At 50.9% G+C, this 27,709-nt stretch overlaps 2 protein-coding genes across 2 annotated transcripts; both read right to left on the reverse strand.

Moving 5' to 3' along the window:
* Window positions 1-3,952: 3,952 nt before the first annotated feature.
* Window positions 3,953-14,346, reverse strand: KRT79 (keratin 79; the record flags this gene model as incomplete). The annotated part of the gene is made up of 9 exons (XM_079774179.1): window positions 3,953-4,158; window positions 4,431-4,465; window positions 5,131-5,351; window positions 6,187-6,312; window positions 6,498-6,662; window positions 10,275-10,370; window positions 10,493-10,553; window positions 11,565-11,785; window positions 13,870-14,346. The coding sequence occupies 9 exons, from the start codon at window positions 14,344-14,346 to the stop codon at window positions 3,953-3,955; spliced, it is 1,608 nt and encodes a 535-aa protein (XP_079630305.1).
* Window positions 14,347-19,261: 4,915 nt separating this feature from the next.
* KRT78 (keratin 78) lies at window positions 19,262-26,836 on the reverse strand (the record flags this gene model as incomplete). Its single annotated transcript, XM_079774174.1, has 9 exons — window positions 19,262-19,622; window positions 19,703-19,737; window positions 20,002-20,222; window positions 22,531-22,656; window positions 23,002-23,166; window positions 24,202-24,297; window positions 24,766-24,826; window positions 25,855-26,069; window positions 26,471-26,836. The coding sequence occupies 9 exons, from the start codon at window positions 26,834-26,836 to the stop codon at window positions 19,399-19,401; spliced, it is 1,509 nt and encodes a 502-aa protein (XP_079630300.1). The 3' UTR covers window positions 19,262-19,398.
* Between the last annotated feature and the right edge of the window lie 873 nt (window positions 26,837-27,709).

Here is a 27,709-nt window from a genome sequence, read left to right on the forward strand (position 1 = left end):
GTCTATTTAGGTCCTTTGCCCATTTTTTTATTGGATTGTTTGTCATTCTTCTGTTAAGTTGTATGAGTTCCTTATATATTTTGGATGTTAACCCTTTATTAGATGTATCATTGCCAAATATGTTCTCCTGTACAGTGGGCTCCCGTTTCGTTTTTTGATGGTTCTTTTGCTGTGCAGAAGCTTTTTATTTTAATGTAAGGATTCTCATTTAGAGCTGCCACTGTGTACTGGACACTGGGTGCTTTTCTTATAACACTTCCATTCCTCACAACCATGCAAAAGAGGTGTTGCTGTGCTCAGTTTAGGGCTGTAGACATTGAGGCTCAGAGAGGTTGTATATTGTGCCTGAGAACACACAGCTAAGAAGTGGTGGCAGTAGGAGGCCAATCCTGTCTAACTTCAAGCTTGTAACCTTAACCTCTACACCACAATGTTTATATCGGTGACTGTCTCACACAGAGACTTTGGGGAGGGAAATTATATTGCAACTTATACAGACCCATCACTTATGGTCCACCAGGGCAGCAACTGGGTCTTGGGCAGCACACTGCATTTTCCACAGAGGTATCTCTGCTCCTTCTGTCCTTGCTCTTGACACATGATTGATTGTTTGGTTTATGTAGACCTGATCTTACAAGTATTCAATAAGGTATGACACTATCTGGAGGGGCCATTCTGTGTCCTCCAATTAACTAAATCCAAATTAACTTAATTACAAATCCTATAATAAACCCAAACCAAACAGGAAGGAAGTTCTAGTCTAGAGCTATATTCTGTAGCATTATTATTAAATCAGAATTGCCAAAGTTCCCTAAATCCTAAAACTATAGCATGAGAAACCTAAGCTAGATAAAAGGAAGAGCTTCTTATACAAGGAGCATTTACCCTAGAGTGAGAGAGGTAAAGAGAGTTTCTTTCCTTGAGAATGGGAGAGATGTCTCCTGCCTACCTGGGCCAGAGGCAAGGGGTTGGGCAACATGACTCTACCTGGCAGCAACGGCTGAAAGCTGGTCCCCACCCCACCCCCACCGTGTCTGCTATTGTCCTCCATGACCCTTCCTCATCTGGCAACTAATCCAGACCTTGTCAAGAGGGATGAGCAGCTGACAGGGGTGTGGAGCAGAGGAGTCATGTTTGCTCGGGACTCTCTGGGTGAGGGAGGCAAGTCTCGCTTTCAGCCCTGGGATTATGGGAATCCTGAGGTCTTTCACTCTCAGCCCCAAACCTGGTGTGTGGTGTGGCAAAGCACCCCGCCCTCCCTGGCCAGGCCTGGGCCCTCACCGGTTTGGTCACCATCACCTGGTCTTGGCCTTGGCAGCCCCACTGTGCCTGAGTCACTCTGTGTGGAGCCAGAGCCAACTTGGGGATCAGATACCGCAGAGAAGACCTAGTCAGCATTTTGGGAAGGAACCAGTGAGGGCAATGGGAGGGTGGGGACTCCTTAGAATCAGGAAATGGGGGTGAGGGGGGGTCTGTGCACAGGGTCCCCCCCACTTCCCAGGGGTAGAGAGCAACCTCTCCTGGTCATCCATGCTGAGCATGTGCAAGCAGGGGCTACCCAACATGTTTCGCAGCAAAGTCATTCTTGCCCTTAAAAATGCCCAGTCCCACTTGTAAAACAGATAATTGGACAGATGCTCTGCTTGGTGCACAGGAGGGCTCTGTGAGCCATCTACAACCCCCTGAAAGCACCCTCCTATACTAAGTTGAGGGACAGTTCCTTCTATACCTAGTTTGTTGAGAGTTTTTATCATGAACAGATGTTGAATTTTGTCAAATTTTTTTCTGTGTCTATTGAGATTATGCTGATCTTTATATTTCATTTTATTAATATGATGTATCATATTTATTGATTTGTGTTTGTTGAATCAACCTTGCATCTCAGAGGGAAATCCCACTTGATCTTGGTGTATGATCCTTTTAACATGTTGCTGAATTTGGTTTGCTAGTATTTTCTTGAGAATTTTTGCCTCTATACTCATCAGAATACTGGCCTGTAGTTTTTCTTTGTTGGGAGATTGTTTATTACTGACTCAATCTCTTTCTTAATAATAGGTCTGTTCAGATTTTCTATTTCTTCCTGATTCAGTCTTGGTAGGCTGTGTGTTTCTAGGAATTTATCCATTTCTTCTAGGTTGTCCAGTTTGTTGGCACACAGCTGTTCATAGTAGCCTCTTATGCTCCTTTGTATTTCTGTGGTATCAGTGGTAAGGTCTCCTCTTTTCCTTATAATATTGTTGATTTGGGCCTCTTTCTTTTTTTCTTGGTTAATCTAGCTAAATATTGTCAATTTTTATTCTTTTCAAAGAACCAACTCTTAGTTTTGTTAATCTTTTCTATTGTTTTTCTATTCTCTATTTAATTTATTCCTGTTCTAATCTTTATTATTTCTTTCCTTCTGCTAAATTTTGGCTTAGTTTATTCTTTTTGTAGTCCCTTGAGGTGTAAAGTTAGGTTGTTTATTTGTGATCTTACTATTTTCTTGATGTATGTGTTTATAACTAAAAACTTTCCTCTTAGAATTGCTTTTTTTGCATCTCATAGGTTTTGATGTATGTGTTTCCATTCACATTTGTCTCAAGAAACTCTTGTTTTCCCCTTAATTTATTTTCTGGTGCATTGGTTGTTCAAGAGAGTGCTGCTTAGTTTCCATGCATTCATGAACTTTCCAGTTTCCCTCCTATTATTGACTTCTAATTTTGTACTATTATGGTCAGCATAGATATGCAGTATGATTTCAATCTTCTTAAATTTGCTAAGACTTGTTTTGTGGCCTAACATATGATCTATCCTAGAAAATGTTTCATGTACCATTGAGAAGAATGTGTATTCTGCTGCTGACAGAAAAATGTGAATTTTTATTGATGACTGGATGAAAAGGCTGAGAGAGAAATCATCTGACTCCAAGATGATGAGCTGGCAAACCAGAATCCAGGGAGAAGGAAAGCAAATTCTTGTTGAGGTCCTCATAAGCCAGAGGCTTTACACATGTTCTCATCACACCTGCTTTTATAAAGGAGGAAACTGGCACTCAGAGAGGTTAAGTAACTAACCCAAGGTCACACTGCTAGTAAGTGGCAGAGCTGGGATTTAAACCCAAGTCTATCTAGTTCTGAAGCCCAAGATCTCTCCACTAAACAATCATGCTACCTGCCCTACAGAGTTAGCGGAGGGCTCAATAGCATCAGGGAAGGGGCTGGGTGATAGGCTGCTGCTCAGTACCTGGGTCCTGCCTTGAGCAACTTACATATTCCCTCCAGCCTTCTATGAGCTCTACAAGGGAGAGAGAATAAGCCAAGGCCAAGAGTGCTGATAGCATTGCTCTGGTGTGCTTTCAGCATGATGACTGGAGCATAGTGAGCATGTGGTTATTGCTGCCTCAACCATTGTAGAGCTAATCAATTGACAATTTCCACTCCCCAGACGAGACAGACTGGAGCCACAGACAGTCAGCTAGCTGCAGTTGCCATTTATTGAGATACATCACAGGCACAGACAGTGAAGGGGGCTGTGGGTACATTCAGGGAGTGGGTGGGTTTGGTGGGAGACTGGGGAGGTTGAAGGGTATTTGGGGACCACTCCTGGCTTCCCTTCCTCCTCCCCTAGCCTGCCCTAAGCTCAGACCAGATGAGCAGAGGTGTGGAAAGCAAGATGGCCTGGGAAATTCAGTCTCCTCTCAGTGGTCAAATGGTCACCCCAAATCACCCAAACACATCACTCAAGCTGGTGGCCTTAACCTCCCCTCCTATCCCATCGCAGAACAAAGGAGAAACCTGGGTAGAGTTGAGCCCTTTCCAAAATGCAGATCACATGCAGAGTGTGACATGCAAATACACTGAATCTGTGGTCCTTGGGCTATTCCCGCTCCTAAGGAGGCAGGTGGGGAGAGCAGCAGAGGTGGGCGAGTGGGGTGGGGAGAGGACTACAGGGCCCAGCTTGCAAGGTTCAGCAGCTAATACCTCCGGCTGGACGTCTTGACTGTGGTGGTCTTCCGCAGGATGGAGGTGCCCCCAGAAACGGGTCCTCCCTTGACGGTGCCGTAGCCCACATTGGTGCTGAAACCACCCTTGCTGGCACCTCCACTCCCGCCCAGGGAGATGCCACCCCCAAAGCTGGCTGCACCACCTCCGCACATAGTGGTAGAGTTGCCAGTCACCGCTGCAAAGCAAAGGATTTGGATGAGGAAGGGCAGCCATGCTGAGAGAGGGCCAGGGACTTTCAGAAATCAGTGAGGGGCAGGAACAAAATCAGGCAGTGAAGCCATAGGAAATGGATGGAGAGCTGGAGCAGGAAGTTCATTTTCTGGGGACCCATTGAACCTGTCTCCAGGGACTCAAATGGAGGGGATGTGTGCTTTTGGCCAAGGACAAATTGAGTGGACTGAGCTGAGGACAGGGGCCAGCCTGTGGATGGGGCAGCAAAATACTCACAAATGCTGACAGCACTGGGACATTCTCCAGACATCCTGGGGAAAACAGAAAGGCCAGGAAAAGGGTCAGCAGTTCCAGAAGCCTGAGCAAAAGCCCTCTCCTTCCCTCTCTCTGCCTTTACAGTGGTTCGATTCAGGTGGACAACTCTCAAGAACCAAGACCAGGAGACACGAGAAGAGTGTGCGTGTGGCCATCTGGACCTGGGGCCCTTCTGCAGATGCTAAAGCCAGTACAGCAGAGAAGCAGAGCCCAGCAGACCATGCCACCGCCCTCCTGCCCCTCCCCATGCACGCCAGGGTCAGCACCCCTGCTCTGAGGGAGGGAATACAAAGCCCAAACAGAGCTGCCCAATTTCTGGCTAAAGTGACTGACTCCACATCTCAGGCCTTCCCTGAAGACAGAGATGATGGATCTTTTTCAAAGCTTCCACTGATAATAGAGTCTAGTGTTGGAAGAAGAAGCCTCACTCCTCTTAGCCTACCAACTACCATAAGAATTACTGAGGGTTGTGCCAACCAAGGGGATGTGCAGCAGAGGCAGCAAACACAAGTGGAGTGTCTCCCTCAGGTGATGAGTTGGGAGCTCCCTGGTTCCTCCCTTATCTATCTGCCCCCCACCAGAGCCAACTACACAGCCCCCTAAACCCCCCTGACAGGACAGGGCTGGGAAGCCCTCAGAATCAGGCAGGAGGGGTCGCCACCTGCTCTCCTCGCTCTCCAGCAGCTTGCGGTAGGTGGCAATCTCCACGTCCAGGGCCAGCTTGACGTTCATGAGGGCCTGGTAGTCACGCAGCAGCCGGGCCAGGTCTTCCTTGGCCTGGATCAGGGCCGAGTCCAGGTCCCCAAGCTTCTTCTGAGCATCCTTTAATGCCAAACCCCCACGCTGCTCTGCGTCCACGATGGCAGTCTGCAGTTGCTGACACTGCCAGGGGAATGAAAGGTGTTGAGAGCATCCTTCAAGGTTATCGTACCCATTTCTCTGCCCTTAAGCCAGGCATCCCCATCTCCCACCTGCTCCCACCACAACCAACTGGAAAAGAAGGAAATCAGAAGTATTCATCTGAAAGAGGAGATGCTATTACGCAAGTAGGATCATGTAACACCAGTGGGAAAGTCCCTCTTGCTGCAGCTCATCCTACTGTCCCAAAAGAGATAAAATAAATAATACAACTTCACCAATAACCAGATGCTTCACTCTGATCTAGGGATGAGCCCAAACTTTTCAGCCATACCCTAGATCAGGCGTCCTCAAACTACGGTCCACGGGCCACATGCGGGTGTTTTTGCCATTTTGTTTTTTTACTTCAAAATAAGATATGTGCAGTGCGCATAGGAATTTGTTCATAGTGGGTTTTTTTAAACTATAGTCCGGCCCTCCAACGGTCTGAAGGACAGTGAACTGGCCCCCTGTTTAAAAAGTTTGAGGACCCCTGCCCTAGATGGACTTAGCTGCTATGACCTGGACCCTTGAACCCTGGGCCTCTGCTCTGATTTCCTGGAGATGGGGTCAATCTCCCTGGAGGAGGTCATCCCACCTGCTCTACCACTGATATGCTGTGACCTTGGATAATCCCTTTCTGCCTCTGGGCCTCAGTTTCCTCTCTTGTAAAAGGAGTGTGTTGATCTTGATGGTCCTGCATTTGTGCCCTGTCCACGAGGAGAAGAGCAGATCTCATACCTCAGAATGACAGTAAGAAGGCCCCTCCACCTCCACCAGCACCTGAGCCAGGCCCTTAGGCCCCCAACCAGAGGTTTACCTGCTTCTTGGCTGCATCTGCCTCACTCTGCAGCCTCTGGACAGTGCGGGTGAGTTCAGCAATTTCATTCTTGGTGTCCCGCAGATTGTCCCCATGCTTCCCAGCCGTCACCTGCAACTCTTCATACTAGAAGCCAAAGAAGTGGCAGTGAGCTCTCAGATAGCTCCAGACGCACATGGGTAACCACTGGCCCACCCTCATAGCTGGAGGTGTCTGACCCCAGGCCTACAAGGAGCCCAGGGGCCCAGGCCTCTCCCAGTGGAGGAAGGTCCAGTCCCAGCTCACATACTTAAGCCAGCCATTCTCCTCACCTGGGTCTGGTACCAGGCCTCAGCCTCAGCCCTGCTCCTCTGAGCAATCAGCTCATACTGGGCCTTCACCTCAGCGATGATGCTGTCCAGGTCAAGTTTACGGTTATTGTCCATGGAGAGGATGACATTGGTGTCAGAAACATTGGTCTGCACTTGGCTCAGTTCCTGCAGAAACAACATTAGCTGCCACCGGGCCCCCAGGAAACAGCCAAAGGATGAAAGGCAGGGGTCCAGGTGGCATCAGGCCAGGCTACAACTGCAAGAATGGCCTCAGTCTCTCCAGCTGTGAAATGGGGCTCTAATTTTAGTAAACAATATTTCCCTTTGTGGATTTGTAGGTTTCCATGAGTGAATGAGGGTGGTCTTGTTAGAACCATGGGACAAAAAGTTCAGGCTTTCCAAAAATATGGGGCCAATGCAAGTAGAGGGGAAAGAGCCTTGTGGATTAAAAGGCATGTGCCTTCTTAGACACCAGGGACCCTGAAGGAAAGAGTGGGTGGAGAGTAAGATGAGGCCAAAGTGATGGCACTGGAGCAGGGCCTGGAATCCACAGGGAGGCCCCCAGGCCAGAGGGAGGTCACGAGGCTCCTTTCCTGCCTGGTAAGACATTCCAGGAATTGGTGGTTGGACCTCCAGATTTCCCTAAGATCTGGCTGTGAAAAACAGACTATAAAATCCATTACCAAGTGCCACAGTGGCAATCACAGTTGATTTGCCCATGAGGCAAAAAGGGAACGACTGCTCTGGCCTTCATTCTTACCCAACCCCCACCCCCAAAAGGAGGTGCAGATAGGCAATGAGGAACTTTGACAAGTGACACCGGCTTGGTCTAGCTCACCTTCCCTGTTCACCTCTTCACCTTTTTCTCCAACACACTCAATGCCCAACCCACCTGCTGCTCTCCAGACACACCGTGCTCTTTGGTGCCCCCATGTCACTGCACAGGCTGGGGCCCTGGATGGCAGTTCTTCCTGTTCCTCCCTTGAAAGTCTCACCCTTCCTTTAAAATCCAACTCAAGTGCCATCTGCTGTGAAGCTCCTCTAGTCCCCCAGGAAGGGTCAGCCACAGCTTGCTCCATGCACCTTGTCCCTGTCACTGTGATGACTCATCGCATGATAATCCAGGCCCATCAAAGATAGCGACTTTGTCCCTCTATTGTCCTGTGGAAGGTACTCAGTAAATATATGTCAAATAGACAAGAAATATCAAAGGAGGGAACACTGGGTATGCCAGACATGTGCCTTAGAGAGTAGGGAAGCCAAATGCTACACATTCAGAGAAGAGAGGGGTGGGAACCATTGATCTGAAAGAGATAAGAACCTAAGAGAGGAAATGTGGAAGCCCAAAACAATGAATGACCATCAATGATCCCAGTAAAGAAGAACTGGGAGACACCTAAGAAATCAACATGATGGCACAGAACATTTCCCAACAGGCTCCATCCAGACTGGTCACATAGAGATGTTGAACAGAGAAAAACACAGCCAAAGATGAGCCAGGGAAATGCTAAAGCCAGTGAACAGGGGCTGTTAGATAAGCTCTTGGAGAGAACAGGAGAGGCAGAAGACCCAGACAAAGCCAACAACTCAATTCAGTCATGTCATTTGTTTTTTTCCATCAAGGGGAACAGTCATCAAATTGGACAGAGCAGAATGCTTTAGAACAGCAGTCGCCAACCTTTCGGACCTCACAGACCACCAGTGGTCCACGGACCATCAGTTGGCAACCGCTATTTTAGAAGAAATGGAAACCCAAGACAAATATAGAGATGAGAAGCCTTGGCCTTGTTGGGGATCTTAGGGGTCAGAGGAGCATATCCTAGGAGACAACGGGGATTGCCAAGAGGATGAACACCCCAGGTGATCCTGGAGAACTAGGGACAGCAGGAAAGTTTACAGAATCCAGAGCCCCAGACACAGCAAGTGTCTCATGTTCAAAGGGGAGAAATTTTAACTTCTCCAAGTTAAACTTGATATCTATTTCTTGTGAACTTCTAGTCTAAATTATAAAATGTGTGTGAGAGGCTTGGAGCCAGCAATATTTCCCTAAGGAAAAGTCAAACCAAATGGATTTTTTCCAGGGTTGTATTTCTAAACTGCTAAAGGACTGCCATGGACATTGTTTGACCAAGCCATTTGTGTGTGTGTGTGTGTGTGTGTGTGTGTGTGTGTGTGTGTTTGGAAGGCACATTTTTCTCTCTCTTTGGAAATTCTTTTTTAGTCTGGCATTCTTAAAAATAAGACAGAAAAATGTGGGCCAAATGATGACATGGTAACTAGATTTTAAAGTAGCTGAGCCAAAAAATTAATTAATTAATTGAAGTAGTTCGGCCATTTAAACCACAAATTACTAGTTAGTGGTGTGAGGCCAGCCTAGTGGGAAGGTACCACTGAAGATCTAGTCCTGGGACTAGGACTCTGTCTCACAATGACCTGCAACAATGGGACTAGGATTCTCACTCTGTCTGCCTTAATGCGATTGTCAATAATTTACACTGAAATATTATCAAATAACTAAACTGAAAGTTTATCAAGTCTGCAGATAACCCAAAGCTGATGCATCACTAATATATCCAATTGGGCATCTCCAATACATGGAGAGGAGAATCCAGTTTCAATGTGCCCACAATGACCTGCAACAATGGGATGAAACCTCAGTAACATTTCACAAGAAAAAGGGGGAATCATTAGCTCTTGCATTCAGTTTCAAAAATTCAACTTCCCAAATACAGGAAGCTGGAGGACAATGGTTGCCTGTCTCCCCTGAAAGCATTGATGTGGAAAAAAATCCAGGAGGATTTTAAGGAACAAACATGGTGAGATGGTTTTTTAAATAACACATAAGCTAATACAATATTAGGTTGCATAAATAGAAGTCTGTATCTGTAGCCTCCCTCCCACCCTTCTGTTTTCTGAATTCTGGATTCAGAACCTTGTTTCCTAAACTTCTGCACATACCACAGATTTCAATCCCCTAATCATCCTGACCTGTAAAGGGTTGTCATATGAAAAAATATGTCACATGGAAGGTAATTGGATATGTGCAGCCCATGGGGCAGAATCGAGGTCTATCAAGAGCAGAAGCCATGAGAAGATGATTCAAGTCAGCTTTCTAATAAAGTTGTTCAGAAATGGAAATGCCTGGCCCAAAATAAATATATATAGAAGTGGAGTCTACATGATCCCCATCAGGTAAATTAGAGAAAGTGCTTTAAAATGAGTGGGAGGCTTACTTTGAGGTCCCTATATAGAGTCTATTATTCTAGAATCAACTCATGTTAAGTTCAACCCTCTCACCCAAGTCTTCAAATTCCCTTTGTTTCCTAGAACCTCACCACCCACACCTCATCTCCTGCTCCAACCTGGAATGTCAGTCCCCATCTCAGCTCTGCCAATCTCTGCTCCTCCATCCCTTGCTCTATTACAAACTGGGCAAGAAGGGGGACACAGTATAACATAGTAGCAAGAGTCAGAGTTTGAAGTTAGAGAACTAGATTTTTAACTCCAGCAGTGCCTCTAACTAGCTATGTGGCCATGAGCAAGTTGCTCTGAGCCTCAGTGTCCCTGACTATACAATGGAGACAATAGTACTTATAGAGTTGTTGAGTGCTTAGCCCAGTACCTGGCCCATTTAAGCACTTAATAAATGGAAGCTAGTATTAGTCAAAGGTCCAGGTTTATCTTCTATCAACTAAATGGCACTGGTGGATTCAGATCAGTCCTCTGGAGGGATCCCCCATGCTGTATGTAATGATTCCTGCCCACTGGCCGCCTCACCATTTCATAGAGGTGATTCAGGAAGTCGAGCTCCTCGGTCAAGGTGCCCACTTTGCCGTGTAGATCCATCCGGCCCATGTACGCAGCATCCACATCCTGGGGTTGGGGAGAGAGCAGGGCAGATGGCTCAGCCCCCAGGCCCAGGCCTCTCTCAGCATCAGCCCAGCAGTCTGGCAACCAAAGGACCACCCTCCCCCACTCCCTGTCACCCTGCTCACCTTCTTGAGCACCACAAACTCGTTCTCGGCTGCAGTGCGCTTATTGATTTCATCTTCATACCTGTTACACAGACAAGATTCAGTCCAGGCTTACCCATGATGTACCTCTTAAGGTACTGGACCCTCTTGGCTTTAAGGAAGCCTTGATGGGTCCCCTACTGGTCAAGAACACCTTTGGGAAGCAGTTCTGCAATGCAGCCAACCGGTGGAGAAACTTGGGATGCAGACTTCATTCCTCCCTGCATCTTGTGAGGAAATGGCACAGAATTTGTGCAATACTACACCAGGTAAGAGAAGCCATCTCTTTGTATCAGAGCGCTTAGGAGGCTTTATAGGAACAGGTGGCGATGTGTCAACAGGATGGCATCTCAAACAACGAACTTCTCTCCAACTGCTTTTGCTGAGACTTTAAGGTTTCCAACAACTCAAGTCAAGTTGTTGGAAAAATTATGAAAACGTATGCCTTAAAATTATAAATATACATATTGACCATTCATAAGATGTGAGCCTTATTTGGATCTTGATTCAAACAAACTGTACTTTTAAATGCTATTACTGTAATGGAACAATTGAAAATCAAAATTGACTATTTGATGAAACTGAGGAATTAACTGTTTTAAAAGTTTTAGGTGTGATTATGGCATTGTGTTTATGTTTGCTAAGTCAAGTTATGAAGATGAACTATATGAACATACCCAGTAAAAATTTTTTGTGAATTAAATTACATGATGGCTGGGATTTGCTTAAGACAATAAGGGAGGAAAGAAAGTAAGTAGGGATATAGATGAAGCAAGATTGGCTGTTGATAATTATTAAAGCTGGGTAATGAGAGCATATAAGTTCATTACACTATTCTCCCCACCTTACAATAAAGACTTTTCAAAATTATTGACAAGTGTGACAATTCTCCAGGAGGCTATGGGTCCGGTGTCTGAGCACCGAGGGAAGCAGCTCTGTCTGTGCATCTCCCACGTGGGCCCCAGGACCCTGCAGATGAGATGGCTCTCTCTGCGGAGATTTCCAAGTGCCCCCGCCCTCCCCACATCGCCCCAGCCTGCCCAGCCCTCCTCACTTGTTCTTGAAGTCCTCGACGAGATCCTGCACGTTCCTCAACTCTAAGTCCAGCCTGCCCCGCTCGCCCTGGAGGTTGTCCAGTTGCCTGCGCAGGCTGCCCAGGTAGGCCTCAAACAGGGGCTCCAGGTTGTTCCTGGTGACGCCCAAGTTCTGGCCCTGCTCCTGTAGCAGTGCCCACTTGGTCTCCAACACCTTATTCTGCTGTTCCAGGAAACGCACCTGAGCCAGAGCAAGAAGAGTGGTGGGCTGGCACCATTCCCTTTCCCCAGGAGGGACTGAGAATGGGGCTCCTCACCACCATCCATCCACAACCAGGACATCACAGGGGCAGTGCAGGCCTACACCTTGCTGAAGGGAGGAGTTCCTGAGGGAGCGGTCTTTGCTGGAAAAGATGGTCCTGATGACAAGGGCTCTAAAGAGTTAATAAGCACAAAGCCCCAGCTCAGTCATTTACTACTTAGTGACAGTCAAGTCACTCCTCTCTGGGTTTCCCTTCCTCATTTGTCCTGGATAAATTGGATTAGATCAATGTTTTTTAACCCAATTCTACATCAAAATCAACTGTTAAACATATGAATGCGCCCTAGCTGGTTTGGCTCAGTGGATAGAGTGTCAGCCTGCGGACTGAAGGGTCCTGGGTTCAATTCCAGTCAAGGGCACATGCCCAGGTTGTGGGCTTGGTCCCCAGTGGGGGGCATGCAGGAGGCAGCTGATCGATGATTCTCACTCATCATTGATGTTTCTATCTCTCTCTCCCTCTCCTTTCCTCTCTGAAATCAATAAAAAAAATATTTTAAAAAATATGAATGCATATATATGTGTGTGTATATATATACATATAGACAACTATATATGTATATATTTATGATTATGTATACACACACATTAAAAAAGAGAAAAAACAAATGTGACAAAAACATTTTAATTGATGAATCTGGCTGAGAGTATAAAAGAGTATGTTGTATTCTTCCTGCAACTTTTTTGTAAATGAGACTTTAAAAAAAAATTTTTTTAATAGCGGTGCCCAGCCCTATCTCTAAAGATGCAGAAGGGGGCTCATGGCAAGGGTTTAACAGGCCCCAGGGAGGGTTCTCTGCAGATCTAGGGTTCCCAGACACCAGACACAGACAACCTCTTGGCCCCCAGCTCTCAGACCATGATTCTGAGAGCCTGAAAGGGGTTTCTGCTTCTTTAGCCTCTGGGACAGTCCCATAGAAGAACCAAAAGTCACTAGGGCAGAAGGTGAGGAGGGTGGGTGGAATGGCTTGCTTCACTCTCTGCTATCCAGTCTCTCCAGGTCCCACCCCCACAGCACCCCAGGCCCACAGTCATGTGGCCCAGGAGCACCACGCAGCAGGTGCACCTGCCATAAGCAGTAAGGAGCCCTTTTAGTGCCAACCTCTGCCTCCAGATACCTGTATGATCCTGGGAAAATTATATGACCTCTCTAAACCTGTTTTCTCTTCTTAAAAATGGACACAATGTTACCTTCTATGGTTCCTCGTGGGACACTGTGGGTATCGCATGAGAAAGGGACATGAATGTCCTTTTGGAACCCACAAATCACTGAACCCAGGTACAGTCATCCACCAGGATTTTCCCCATCATGGTTCTTCATGGAGGCTCGGGGTAGAGATAGACACGGCCAGCAAAACAGACCTGGAAATGCCAGCGAACAGGACAAGAGCCTCCCAGTCCTCCTGGATGCCAGGGAGGGAGTCAGGACACTTCTAACCTGGGACAGATCAAACTCCATGCCCCAGGTCATGGAGTTTGGAGAAGCAAAAGGGGGCCTTCCCCTAGGACAACCTCCTCCCCCATTGTGTCTGACCACGTCTTTGTCCTTAGGCCTCCACCAGACTGAGAGAATAGGGAGCAGATGGGGCTTCTTGGGTAATTTTCACTTGAGTCAGTTTCCTAGCTGTCAAATGACAAAAGGTAATAAGGCCCACCTTGTTAAGAGGAGCAATGAGGACAATCCGCTATGTAACTGTGAGCTAAGGCTGCTGTGTAATAGTATTAACTATGACCCCAGGAAAGGCTGCAGCCGTCAGGGTGGGCTTGGCCAATAGGCCGCATGAGTAGACCCGAGATTCACCTGAGCAATTACAGTAAAAACCTGAAGATTGTCTCCAGGCACCCAGGTCTGAACATCCCAGGCTCAGGCTGAAACAACTCCAAAAGTCATCCCAACGACGCCACCCAAAGGCACATGGGCTGCAGCAGCCTCCATCCAGCCCACCTTTCTGAGAGGCCCTGTCCCTACTGCAGACCCCTCCCTGCCTCCTTCCACCTTGGCCCACCTTGTCGATGAAGGAGGCAAACTTGTTGTTGAGGGTCTTGATCTGCTCCCGCTCCTGGGTGCGCACCCGCTGGATCTCCGGGTCAATCTCCACATGGAGTGGGGTCAGCAGGCTCTGGTTGACAGTGACCTCCTGGATGCCACCAGGAGGACAGACGGGCCCGAATGTCTGCCTTCCCGCCCCCAGGCTCATGAAGGCCCCACTGCCATGGCCGAAGCCGCCTAGGGCCCGCCCTGAGGAGGCCCCTCCAGCCACACTGACGGAGATGCTCTTGCTGCCCCCCAAGTTATAGAGGCTCCGGCTGCCAAAGCCGCCTGTGCTAGGGCCACAGCGGGCCCCACCACCACTGCCACTGCTCCGGGACATGGTGACAGAGCTGAAGCTGGTGTGGGCCCTGGGCCCACCCCCTCCGCTGGCAGAGTTGGAGCTGAAGCCCCCTTTGGTGGTGTACGTCCGCCGAGCCACTGAGGACCTCATGGCTGTCAGAGGGGCTAGAGCACAGGCTGAGAGCTGGGAGGGAGTGTGGTGAGCTGCTGGGCCACTGATGCGCTTTTTATCTTTACCCAACTGGGCCGGCTCCTCACCTCCACAGGTGCTCCTGCCCCATCGCCCCAGGAGGAGAGGGAGGGGCCCCGTGGGCTGGGGCGGGAGAGTCCCTTCTCCCCCAGCAGGAAGGAGGGGCTACTCCCAGTTATCACCCGTGCCCCAGAGCTGAGGCTGAGCAGAGACCGTCTGGGGCAGGATGCCACCCCCTGGGGCTCCCCTGCCTTGGAACAGGATGATACGGGCTCCCACAGCCACCTCCACCACGCAGTGGCTGGTTTGGTCTCCTCCCACCCAGCCCTGGTGGCCGCTATCAATGGGGCTCTGTTCTGTGGGGTTTATCCCAGGCCCCTGTTGTAAGCCAAGGCCCCAGGGCCCGGGCTGTGCAGGTGGTGAGTGAAGGCGCATTGGGCAATGGGTGGTGGAGAGAGCGCCCAGCCCTGCTGCAGTCCCACCTCCCAGCCCACGGCCTCATTGCCCCCTGGCAGGTCTGGGTGGGGGGCACCGGGGATGGAGTGGGCGTGGGGCAATCTGTTTCCTTGTCATACACCACAGACTGTGTGTGGCATGGAGAGTCTGTGCTGGGCAAAGTGGATGGGAGGGCAGGGTTCCTGCCCAACCACAACACCTGCGCACTTCAGGAAATAGGAAGGCCTGGCTCCGCAGGCAGTGCCCAGACGCCGGGAAGGTGAGGGGGGCAGAGAGAAACAGTGGGCTTGGACTATCACCCGAGACCCCCGACCCTCTGCTTTACAGCAGAGCCTCCCAGAAGGGTGCAGCCACTCTGCAGGGAGCTGGAGGGGGTAGAGGACACATCCCATCTGGCTGGACATAGGTACAGATCCAAGAAGTCTGTATTCAACAAAAGCCCCACGAGGCCCATGGAGCACCCCAGCATTCCCATCTTCCCAGTCCATAAGGAGCCCCATGCTTGATTCAGAAGGAGCCAGGGGGTGGGGGGGTCCTCAAATCACTTCACACAGTCCCCTCCTTGTTTCACCAACTCAGGCTACTGGGACCAACGGCCACAGGGAAGCTTGGAAATGTTAGTCAAACGCTAGGACTGAGGGAGGACTGAGGGGTTGACTTTAGAGACTGTCCCTTCTCACCTACTTAGGGGGGAGGGGGAGGGGCCCAGAAAGGAGAGACTTGCCTGAGGGAAGGAGAAAGGTGGCACTGGCTGGGCTCCTCACACAGCTGCCAGGGCTAGAGCTGGGACTCTCACCAGTCTGTGTTCCCAGGATCCCAGAGGACATGGGACCACCCTCAAGGGAGGCAGGAGGAGAGCAGGCCACGTCTCTCAGTGTCAAGAAGCTGAATATCCTCCCATGAGCAGTAGGGCAAGGGACACTGACAAAACCAGCCCCTTAATTTCCTCCCTGCTTAGAGCTAGGGTAACATGCGTATGGGGAAGGAATCGGGGAGGGGGAGATGAATCCCCACTGAGCTGTGTGTCCTCTGGCAACTTTCAACCTCTCTGGGCCTCCTTGCTTCTGCCTGTGAGCAGGGCCCGCCAGGGAAGTCCTTTCAAAAAGCACCTGCCTGTGATTGCAGAACCCGCCTGTCACTTCCCTAACCTTTGTCTCCTGCCCCTGAGGCTGTTATCACTTTCTCAGCCTCTCTTATCTCTCCTTAATGGGGGTGTGGGAGGCAAAGACAGTTGTGAGTGGGGCCTCCCTCCCTGGGGAAAGGAGTGATGTCAGTCCTCTGAGTCAGGAGCAGCCCTGGTGGTGGGAGTAGAGTGGGCTGCAAACACACATTCCACCCTCCACAGCCACACATATTTACCTGGTGCTCTGTGCCAGGCTTTGTGTTGGGAGCTGATGACAGACACACAGGCAACCCAGGGCCTGCTCTCGCAGTTACTTCCTGGGTAGCCTCCCTCCTACCCAGCAGGACATCTCACCAGTCCCATCCCAGACAGTGTGGGAGCCACTGTGCCTCCTCCTATCCTGCCTCTCCACTTTCGTGCAGGCCACCCAAGCTCACACCTTCTCTGTAGCCCAAGAAGGAGCAGTTTCCTCCCCCTGCTGCCGCTCACTCTGAGAGCATCCATCTCTGGAGACTGTCACCTGTCTAGGGCCCTCCCTGTGGCAGGACAAGAGGCGATGGAATGATGGATGAAGTGGGACAACTGGGCACCCAACATGGGTCAGGCTGGGTGCTGAGCAATAGTAAAGATACAGGGGTGAATAAAACACAGTCGCTGCCCTTGAGGAGCCCCCATACAAAGGTAGGACTGTCATGGTTATATAGGCAACACGTAATTGAGCACTCACCATAGGGCAGACAGGAGCCTATACGCTTTCCATGCAATAACACCTTTCGTCTCCATTCTGAATATGCTCCCTTTGCGTCTTTCCAGATCCACTCACCTGCCCCAGATCCATCGCCTCTTCAGCCTCCCCTCACCAATCTCCTTGACCCTGGTAGGCTGCTCCCTTGTTCTCTGGCTTCCAGCTGGGTTGGCCAAAGGGAGACCCCATGGGGAGGTCTGGGAGGGAGAGAGGGCCAGTATTTCTTCCCGCTCCCTCCTGTTTCTGCACTGGATGTCTCCTTCCACGTGATCTCTCCACAGTTCCCCAACTCTATCACCTAGTCACCACTTCTCCCCCCTGTGTCTCCAGCTCTCCACAGGATGTCCACCTGGCCCTGATTTTCCCAGGACCGTCCCGCGTTAGCACCAAAAGTCCCACATCCCAGAAAACCTCTCAGCCTGGAAAACCAGACGGTAGCCTCCCCAGCTATGGGGTAGCAATGGCTTCCCAGCACTAACAGCCTCTGGCCTCTGCATCCTATGCTTGTTCCCTTAGCCACGCCCACACCTCTGTAAATAATCCTTTCATTAAAGTCCACTTAACTGAACTGTTTTGTGTGAATTTGTTTGCTTTGGGGATCCTGAATGTTACCATCCCCACATGGCCCTGTTAGTATTATTAATGTCTTTTCACAGATGAGGAAACTGAAGCACAGGGAGAAGTTAAGTAACTTGGTCAAAGTTCCGCCACTAGTTAATGGCAGAGCTGGGATCCAAGCTCCAGAGCCTTACGCTCACCCACTCATGTCTCCCTCACAGAGGACTGACAAGGCTCCTTCTTGGATACTTTTGATGGAGAGACCCATGGATCTGGAAAAAAGGCTGACCTCTCTCTATTAACCTGGGACCTCTGGCAGGCTCTGGAGTTGACCCAGGTGGAGAGGGAGAAGATGGAAGGAGCAGTGCAAGAGCCAACACAACTGCTGAGGTAGCACCTGGCCCTGATGTCCATTCTCCTGGCTTCCTGCAAAAGAGGGAAGGAGGAGAAGCTTCCAGTCTCATGTTCAGACGGGCCCATGGGTAAGATAGAGCCAAGAGGTAAGGGGGATGGGGCATAGTTCCAGTCCCAAGTCCCCATCAGAGCCCCCATCACAAGCTGAGCTGCTGAGCCCTGTCCTGCGTGCAGGAGAAAAGCCTGCCCAGAGGTCCCAGGCTAATGGAGAAGCTGAGTCCTAGACCAGAACAGACAGAAACAGAGCCCAGGACAGCAACGGGTGCAGCCAGGCTGTGCTGGGAACAGGAAGAATCTGGTGGATTCAGACACAGGGAGTCAGAAAGGTTTACAGGAAGAGAAAAATCTGGTTCAAACTTGGGCAAAAGGAGAAACAAGGATGAAGGGGACGGTCCTGAGTCAGAAATGGAGCCTATTCTGGAGGATTAACCAGGGAACAAGCTACAAGAGATGCTAAAACATCAGTGGAAATGGAGGGTACCCCAGGGAGTATACTGGGGGGCTGGGAGGAAGCCTCTGATAAGCTTATTGGGATAAGAAGTGAGATGACCATAGGATATAACCTGAACAAGCCTAAATATTTCACAGATTGCCTTCTGTGGAGAGTGGGCTGGGCAGTGACACACCTTCTTTTTTGCAGGTTGCGCAAGCCTGGAGGCCTAGCTGAATTGCTGGAAGGAGTGACAGAGATGATGCACGTTGCCACAGGGAACCTTTGACCCTGCCCTTCAGCCTCTCCTCAAAATGCCCTTGGAACACATATTGAAGGCTGTGGCTCAGCATCACTGCTGAATTATTAACCTGACTGGGGCACCCCTGTCCAGGAGGAAGGCCAGATTAAAGCTCAGAGATGAAAGGTGGGGGTGAGGTGACAAGACCCAGCCTTGCCACCTTGGATAGAGCTGGAGCCAGGGCATCAGGAGGAAGGGATTAGAAGAAGAGACAAGACACAAAAGGGCCTCACCACCCAGCTCTCAACCAGGGTGTCTGAATTAGCCATAGGAGGCTGGCCTCTGGCCCTGGAGCCAAGGGCTCTGAGAAGGAAGACCTGGTCCTCATGGGTGGGAGGGGTTACGCTGGACACATCAGAAGCAGATGTCTCCAGACCCACTAGGAGGGCAGGATGGTTTGGTCTTGCTTGCCAGAGTAGCCCCAGTCTTGGAACAGTGGCTCAAGTGTGGTTTGTACCCAATACAATTTGTGGGAGGGAATGGAGAGGTAAAGAGAGGAAGGAAAACTCATCCCCAGAGAGAACTGGGGCTGCTTCATTTCACAGAAAAGCTAGAGAAATGGAGGCTCAGAGGCAGATGAGTAGGACAAGGGCAGGTGCCTCTTGGTGTAGCCTCTAGGGTCTGATCAGTGGCCCTCAGACCTCTCCCCTCCCCTCAAAGGACAATACTTGGATAGGATGCAGACTGGCCAAGCCAAACCCAGAGTTTTCCTAGCTCAGCTTGGAGGCCATGAAGAGAGAAGAGGATGAGGCTGGCTAGCTGGAGGATGGAGCAGTATGCACTGGGCAGATAGCAGACAAATTAGACAAATCACTAGGCACGACCAGGCCAGCACTCAGAACAGCAGGCAGACATGACTTTATTAATTTTTGCAGCATCCCCTGTGGGCAGTGGACATATAACTGGCCATGCAGGGATGGGACGATGGGGTCGGGGTAGGGCTGAGAATGTTCAGGAAGGCAGGAAAGCAAGCGCTGGCACGGCACTCAGTATGTGATGGACGTCTTGAGACTTGATTCGACAGTCTTCTTCAGGATGGTGCGGCAGCTGGAGCCGGAGCCAGAGCTGGACACAGAGCAGGACCCCATCACAGGGCCCTGTCCAGAGCCCAGGATGATGTTGGAGCCTCCAGTCACGACGCTGGAGCAGCTAGACCCACCTCCGAGTCCACAAGTTCCTCCAGACAGGATGGCACTGCCTCCCCCCATGGCTGCAAGAAATACACCAGTGTCATAGCAGGGTTCTTGGCTCCCCATGGGGATCCCTCCCCAAAAGTCCCCTGATACTCACAGATGGTGACCTGGCTGGTCCATTCCCCAGACATCCTGGGGGAGAAAGAACAAGAGAAGAACTGTTGAGAAAGGCGCAAGAATGCCTCTTGGAGCAGCTCACCTACTTTCTCAGCAGATAAAGTCCACGGTCCCCCATTTAAAACCCCTCCCAGCAGAATGGGTTGCCCTCAATGGCTTAGAACGTGAGGAAATCTCTCAGGATTCCCCTCACAAGGAAAGCTCTGTGTTGGCATTCCATCCTCCACCACCACCTTTCCTCACAAGAAACATATCCCCAGGTCCTCTGACTGGCCCCACCTGCACTCCTCGCCCTCCAGCAGCCTGCGGTAGGTGGCGATCTCCACGTCCAGGGCCAGTTTGGTGCTCATCAGCTCCTGGTACTGTCGGAGCAGCCGGGCCATGTCCTGCTTGGCGGTTCTCAGAGCGGCCTCCAGCTCGGCCACCTTGGCCTGAGCATCCTTGAGAGCCAGCTCCCCACGTTGCTCGGCATGTGCGATGGCAGCCTCCAGGTTGGCATTCTGGGAGGGATGTAGACATGAGGGAGAAAATGGCTTAAGCACAACACAGCCTCCCAAAGCACTTACTACGGATAAAACTTGAAGGCTGGAGTGCACCATAATCACATGAGCTCAAAAGTATCCTTAGCCCCTCCCACAGCTCTTATTCTAAGGAAGAGTATGGTCTCTTCTGCTTCCTTAACTCCCATAATGGGTTGAATATTGTCCCCCAAAACTCTCATGTCCACCAAGAACTTCAGAATGTGCTCTTCATTGGAAATAGGGTTTTTTGCGGATGTAATTAGTTAAGGATCTCAAGATGATATCATACTGTATTTCAGGTGAGTCCTGAACCTAACGACTGGTGTTCCTAGAAAAAGATGAGAGGGCACAGGCACAGAGAGAAGGCACCACATGAAAATGGAGGCTGAGACTGGAGTGATGCGGCTACAAAACCAGAAATGCCAAGAAATTGCCGGAGCCACCAGCAGCCAGGCAGAGGCCAGGAAGGATTCCGGCTGGCTCCTTCAGAGGGAGCATGGCCCTGCCAACTCTGATTTCAGACATCTAACCTCCAGACTGAGAGAATAGGTTTCTGTTGTTTCAAGCCACTAACCTTGTGGTACATTGTTACAGCAGCCACAAGAAACTAACCCACCTTTTGCCACCTCAAGTGATCTCTCCTGCTTCTTCCCTCTGCCAAGCCTCTTTCTGTCCTGTTCCGTTCACTACCTACCAGGCTCAGCTTGTTGGCCACCACGGCCCTTGATATTTTTGGAGCAGCCCCATTTCAAATATTTTGTCCTGTTTTCAGAGTTTATCAAACTATGTGCCTCCATTTGTTAGTTTGAAAAATATACTCTCTGTACTTATCTCTCCAATCTCACAGAAAACTCTTAGATGAAGATCCCTGCCTAATTGGCCATCCAGCTGATTGGCCCTCATGTTTGATTTGGAATGAAGGCATTCCCTAAAGGTTCTCATTATTCTTTCCCACGCAAGCACCCTGTGGATGGGGAACATCATCTCCATTCCACAGATGAGGAAACTGAAGCTCAGAAAGGTGGGTGTCAGGGTCAGGACCCTACCTAAAGCTGAAGTCCAGTCCACCACTCTAACTGTAACCCGCAGGGCTCTGCCTGGGGCCTGGCACAGGGGAGCCCAATTCATCAGGCTTGTGTGCATGAAGAGGAGGAGTAATGGGAGCAGGGGAGTCATATCCCCAAGAAGGGTTCAAGCCTTTTGTGGGAGGAGCTCTGGTTCCCAGACAGTTTGGGACGTAGTTCCACCCTAAGTTCTGGCAGCTGGGCTTTGAGACTCCCCGTATTCATGTCATCTGGGCGAACTTAGTTTAGAAAGCAGGTTTCTGGGCTCCACCCTTAGAGACCCTGATTCCCTCCGTCTGGCAGGAGGCCCAGGGAACTATTTTAACAGGCAACCCAGGGAATCCAAACTTAAGGGCAAAGCACGATGGCAGCAAATTAAGTAACAGGTTCTGCATCACACTCCAAAGAAGAGCAGGTAAGGATGGTTGGAGTCCGAGTCTGGGCTTTGAGTGATCTGTACTCTAAGGATTTTCCCCTGAGGGTCCTGCTGGCAATGGATGGGTCATGTGCAACTTGGGAGTCAAGCCAAAGTTCTTAGAGGGGACCTGACTTGGTGGTCTCAGCTTTCAATGCCCTGTTGACCCCAAAACCAATTATTCAGATTTGGGGAAAGTAAGTACAAAGACACTTGAAAACTTAAGAACTGGAAATCCTTCACATCTAGCAATGAATTCTCCGAGAGGAATAGAAAACCACCTCCCTGCCCTTGCCACCCTCTCTCTCCATCCATCTCACTCCTCCCCACACCAGGCACCAACAGCATCACTTCCTAAAAAGGGCTCAGTCCCCGCCCCCTCCATTCTACTGCCCATGTCGCCTGCTCCCTGAGGTCCTGGCTCTCACCCTCCCCAAAAGGGAACCAGGAAATTCAGTGCATGGCCTTAGAGGCCCTGCTGGGGATAAGAAAAGAGATAAATTAACCAAAGTCAAAAGAAGGGATAAGAAAAGAGATAAATTAACCCTCTCCCCAAGGAGCCTAAAGCAAGATGTACACCTGGACGTGGAATTCAGCATGAGCAGAGCCACCTGGAGTTGTTCGATGCAGAGCCCATGCAGCTAGAATGCATAAGAGGAAGGCTGAAGTCTCCTTAAATGTGGCTTGAGGTTCTCTCTACCCCAAATTACTTAAAGTCCAGCCAGTTATCAAGGTTCACACCAGCCCAGCGGTGACCGTGGCACAAAGGCAGCAAGAGGCAGGGCTCAGGGAGCTCTGGGACCCTCACCTGCTTCTTGAGGTCCTCAATCTGTCTCTGCAGTCTCTGGATTGCCTGCTGCAGCTGAGAGATCTGAACTTTTATTTCCTTCATGCCGTCCCCATGGAGCTGGGCAGATGCCTGCAGCTCCTGGTACTGAGGGGGACAGAGGTGACCATGAGTTGAGAGGACCCTCACCTTTGACGCCAAGACCCATGCCCCCCATTCGTTGCTTCCTCGCGTCCTCATTTGGAACATGGGTTAAACACTGAGACCAGGACATGGTGGAATGCGCTTGCAGAAGTCCAGGCTCATCTCCCACAGGTTTCCTGCATTGCCCCCCTCCAGGAGAATGGAGATGGTCACGCCCACCCAGCTCTGGAACTTCAGGAAGGTTATCAGAACTGCCCAATGGAACCAAGGTGGACAACCCCCCCCCCCCGGGGTGTGGGCATGAAGACCCAGTCTTTTCCAGCACGGTGCTGCCCCTGGCCCTGGCACCTTGGTCTGGTACAGCATCTCAGCCTCGGCCTTGCTGGTCTGGGTGATCTCCTCATACCGGGCCCGGACCTCGGCGATGATGTCACTGAAGTCCAGGCAGCGGTTGTTATCCATGGACAACACCACGGACATGTCATTGGCCTGGGTTTGCAGCTGGCCCAGCTCCTGCCAGGAAGACTGACTCAGTGTCCACTTGCCCCCAGCTTCCTTTCCCCTTGGAGCCCCGGGGAAGGTGGGCAAGAAGCCTGACTCTCTGCCCACACTCCATCAGTGGGCAGCCCTCATTCACACAGGGTGGCACTGAGCACTCCCTGCCATCTGCGGGGCTGTCACCTTGTCTGGAATGAGGGCTGTAGGAGGTGGTCTCAATGACTCCTGAAGCTTGGAATTTTTTTATATTGATCTTAGAGAAAGAGAAACATTGACCTGCTGTCCCACCTACCGATGCACTCTTTGGTTGATCCTTGTATGTGCCCTGACTGGAGATCAAACCTGCAACCTTGGTGTATAGGGACAATTTCTAACCGAGTACCCGGCCAGGGTTTGCAGCTTGGAATTTAAAGGAAAATGTCCTGCAAGGCCTGAAATCATCTGGTCCCCATCACTCTCCTGACCTCTAATCACCTGACCTCCCTCACTCTGGCTGTTCCAGCCACACGGCCTCCTTGCATTTCCTCGGACACCAGCACACAGGGTGGGGGGCCACTCCTTCACTCTGGGATCCAGGATTCCTATCTGCGAGGATAACTTCCTCACCTTCTTCAAATCTTTGCTCAAATTTTATCTTCTATATCAGGCCATCCTGACCACCCTATTTGAAATTGAGACCTGCCCTCCCCCCCACATTCCCAATACTCCTTTCCCTGTTCTAATTTTCCTTTTATCTCTGGCATTTATCACCTTCTAACATACTTATTTACTAAGTCTGTCATTTATTGTCCATCTCCCAGTAGAAAGCAAGCTCTGTGACTTTAGGTGGGTTATTCACTGGTGTGTCCCCAGAACCTAGCAATCCACATAGTAAATTCTCAGTAATTGTTTGTCAAACGACTGAATGACCAGAGTCTACATCACCCTAACTAGTCTTCGCCCCTCCTGGCCACTCCCACAGTGGCCACAGGGAGGCTGCCCACCCTACCCCCTCCCCTCACTACCATCTGCCCTCAAAGACCACCACTTCTGCCACTGGCAGATCCTCACTTCTTCATACAGACGCCTCAAGAAGCAGGTGTACTCTCTCAGGGACTCCAGCTTGCCTTCCAACTCCATCTTGCTCAGGAAAACCTCATCCACATCCTGGGGGAGGGAGACAGAAACCATGTACCCTACTTCCTCTCTGTGGCCCCACTCTAGCTGGCTCAGGAGTTCTGTTCACAAACTGTCCAACATCCACCCACAGCCATCTCCAGATACCTGCTTCTTCCTTCTCCACCCCGCCCTGTGCTTTTGTCTAACATTGACCCATACCGCCTTCAGGAACCCTTCCCTGATTAATCCCACCCAGTTCTGCTTCTTCTACTCTCCCCCGCCCCCTGCACCCTCTCCCACAGTGACACCCAAAAACATCACATGATCCTTCTATCATATCTTGTCTTGGGGTCCCTATGTCTAAGTAGATGTCCCATTTTTCTGAGGGACCCCGGCAGGCAATATGACAGCGTATTCTTCTTGAGGATCTCCAACTCTTTGCCCTCCTAACCCAGGACTGGGCTCTGCACTCCGGGTGCTCAGGATGCAAATGGAGCAGCTGACACTCCCCCTCACCTTTTTGAGAACCACAAAGTCATTCTCCACCGTGGCCCGCTTGTGGGCCTCCTGTTCATACCTGCCAGGTAAAAACAGAGAGATGCTGAGCTCAGAGCCAATGTGCTTCCTCCAAGCACGACCTCCCTGAAGAGGCCACTCTTGACTGTAGATGCTCCAAAGCAGGACACACAACCAGCCTGTGTCTCTACCTTTCCTATCAGGAAGTTTTGGTCACATCCTAGCTATCTCCTCTCTATTCTTTCAGCCCATGTCCTCTTAATGACATAGGCCCCTCTTCTTCACATTTACAAGGCACACACACCTTTTCTCACCACTCACAATGATGGGGCCTGAAGCAAGCAGTTGGATTTTATCAGAAAGATTCTACAAATCATGTTGCCCGAGTCATAGATGATTAGGTGGCCAAGCAGACCTAACACCTAGGTCTCCTGTCCCCAACCTTGGGTTCCTTCCAGGGCCCACTCCACCTCACATCCCACCTTCCTAACAGCCCTGGGAGGGAAGAAGGGCAGGTGACATCTTCCCAGTTTTCAGATATAGAAACTGAGGCTGGGTGAGGTAAAACGCCTTGCTCAAGGCCACACAGCTGCCCTTTGCCCACAGCCACTGAACCCAAGCCTCTTGTTAGTCCAAGGTTCTCGCCACACCACCAGGTGACTTAGGTGGGAACCCAGAACCGCAGCTGAGCTGTGAATCATGCCAGGGGCCTGGGGATGGTCCCACAAAATAAATTCCCTTCCACCCCTGATACCAGAAAACATCTGAGTCACTTTAGCCTACAGCCTGCTCAACAGGAATTTCTCGAGAAAAAACCCATTGAGGCATTGTTTAAATAAGCCCCTCCCAGTGCTGGCCAGAAACCTGGGTCTTGGAGCTGGGGCCTGTTGGCTCTCAGATCTGGGCAGCAGGGGCAGTGGGCTACTTACCTGCAGCAGGTGGGGCATACTGAGAGTCAGGGGGAATGAGATGCAGAGGGGCTAAAGGGAAGCCCAGTCAGCGGGGGCCAGGGGAAGGCCTCAGCTGACAGCTCTGATCCAGCCCTCTGAGACCCCACTCTGTCCCCAGGGGGAACTTCGGTCTACCTACTTGACCTTGTACTCCTCCTCTTGGTCCTGGCAGGACTTCAGCTCAGCATCCAGAGCCCCTCGTTGTCTCTGGAGCTCCTCCAGCCACTTCCTGAGCTGGCCCAGATAGTCCTCAAAGAAAGACTCCAGGCCTCGAGGGTTGTCACTCACCCCCAGTTGCTGCAGCAAGTGCCACTTGGTCTCCAGGACCTTGTTCTGCTGCTCTAGGAACCGCACCTGCACATAAGCAGAGGGTCCCTGAGGCCCCTGTGGGACTCCCTGGGCACAGCCTCTGGAGCATGAAGCCTCAGGGACCCTGTAGTCAGCCCACCTTCCCCTGCCCCCCAACCCAGACTGGGCACGGGCAGCCTCAAGACTCTGAGCACATCAACACAATCAGAAGGACTAACGGGGAAGGGTCTTCCCACTGCTGGCTGGCAGCTTTCTGCTGCTGAGCCCCAACCATGGGACTGCAGGGTCTCCGCATAACCAGGGAGACTCCAGTTAGACCAAAGAGGGACTTCTTTGCTGCAGAGGTAGATAGGAAAGTGGTAGACCAGACGCCCCCATCCCCAAGTCGGTCAGGAAGTTCCTCCTAGGGATGTGCTGAGGCAGGGCTTAGCTGAGTTGACCCTCACCTTGTCAATGAAGGAAGCAAACTGGTTGTTGAGGGTTCTGATCTCTTGGGTCTCCTGAGTCCTCACCACTTGGAACCGGGGGTCAATCTCAATCTTCAATGGGGTCAGCAGATCCTGGTTGATGGTCACTTCCTGGATGCCCCCTGGAGGGCACAGGGAAAGCCCAGGCCCACCACTCCCCTCCCCAAATTGTACCCCTAGCCTTCCCCCTGACCCCCAGGCCATTCCACGGGAACCTCCTCGGCATCCCCCGAAGGAATTGAGGCTCCTGCTGCTGAAGCTACCCCTGCCTCGGCCCCTGAAGCCAGCAGAACAGGCTGAGCGAGCACCGAAGCCCCTCTGGGCCCTGCCGGGGGAAAGAGACATGGCAGAGACCTGCAGTCACAGCAGCACACAGGCAGAGGAGAGTCAAGGTGTGTGAGTTCCTGCCCCGAGGCCCTGGCACAAGACTTTTATCCCCTCCCGTGCTTGGGCTGGGCCTTGGAGAGCAAGATGTTCTTGGCCTGACTGTGTCTGTCACTGGCTCCAGCTGACCTGTCTGACACACCTGGAGAATAAGTGCCCTGCACGTGCAGAGCCCCAGGAAGGAGACCCAGACCCTGAGGGAGAGCTGGGCCTGTCCCCAAGACAAGGAAGTAGCCAGAGGCCTGGACTTCAGTGCTGGGGATGGAGAGCAATGGCCCTGAGCAACATCACTGAGGGTCAGTCAAGGAAGACTTCCTGGAGAAGGAGACAGGGAAGAAGGGAAGGACATTCAAGGGGGGAAAGGAGTGGAGGGGGTTCAGACAGAGAACCTGAGTGCCTTGGAGATGTTAGATAGAGGTAAGTAAAGCTTCTCAAGGAAAAATCTACCTATAAGAGCTGGAGAAGGCACTTCACAGCACTGAGAAGCCAGGAGGTGTTACTGTCAGGGTTGACTAAAATACTTCAGGGTTTGGAAATGAAACAGAAAAACAGGGTGTCCAAGTCCCTCCTCTTGCCCAACCCAGCAATCATCCATGAGGCACCACCCCACTCAAACCGGGCATCTCCATCCAGGATCACGGCCAATGGAGCATGAGCCCAGCCTATGTCCCTTCCACAAACACCCAGTGCCAGCCCCTCTCCAAGTCAAGCACCGCATTGTCAGGTTACAGATCAGAGGCACCCAGACTATGAAATAAAGTGCATTTAGAAACATGTTGCCTTGGGGAACTGGGAGCAGAAACAGGAGCTTGGGGTTCCCCACGGGATAGATAC

The sequence above is a fragment of the Cnephaeus nilssonii genome (genome assembly GCF_951640355.1).
Source record: "Cnephaeus nilssonii genome assembly, chromosome: 6".
Lineage (NCBI taxonomy): Eukaryota > Metazoa > Chordata > Mammalia > Chiroptera > Vespertilionidae > Cnephaeus > Cnephaeus nilssonii.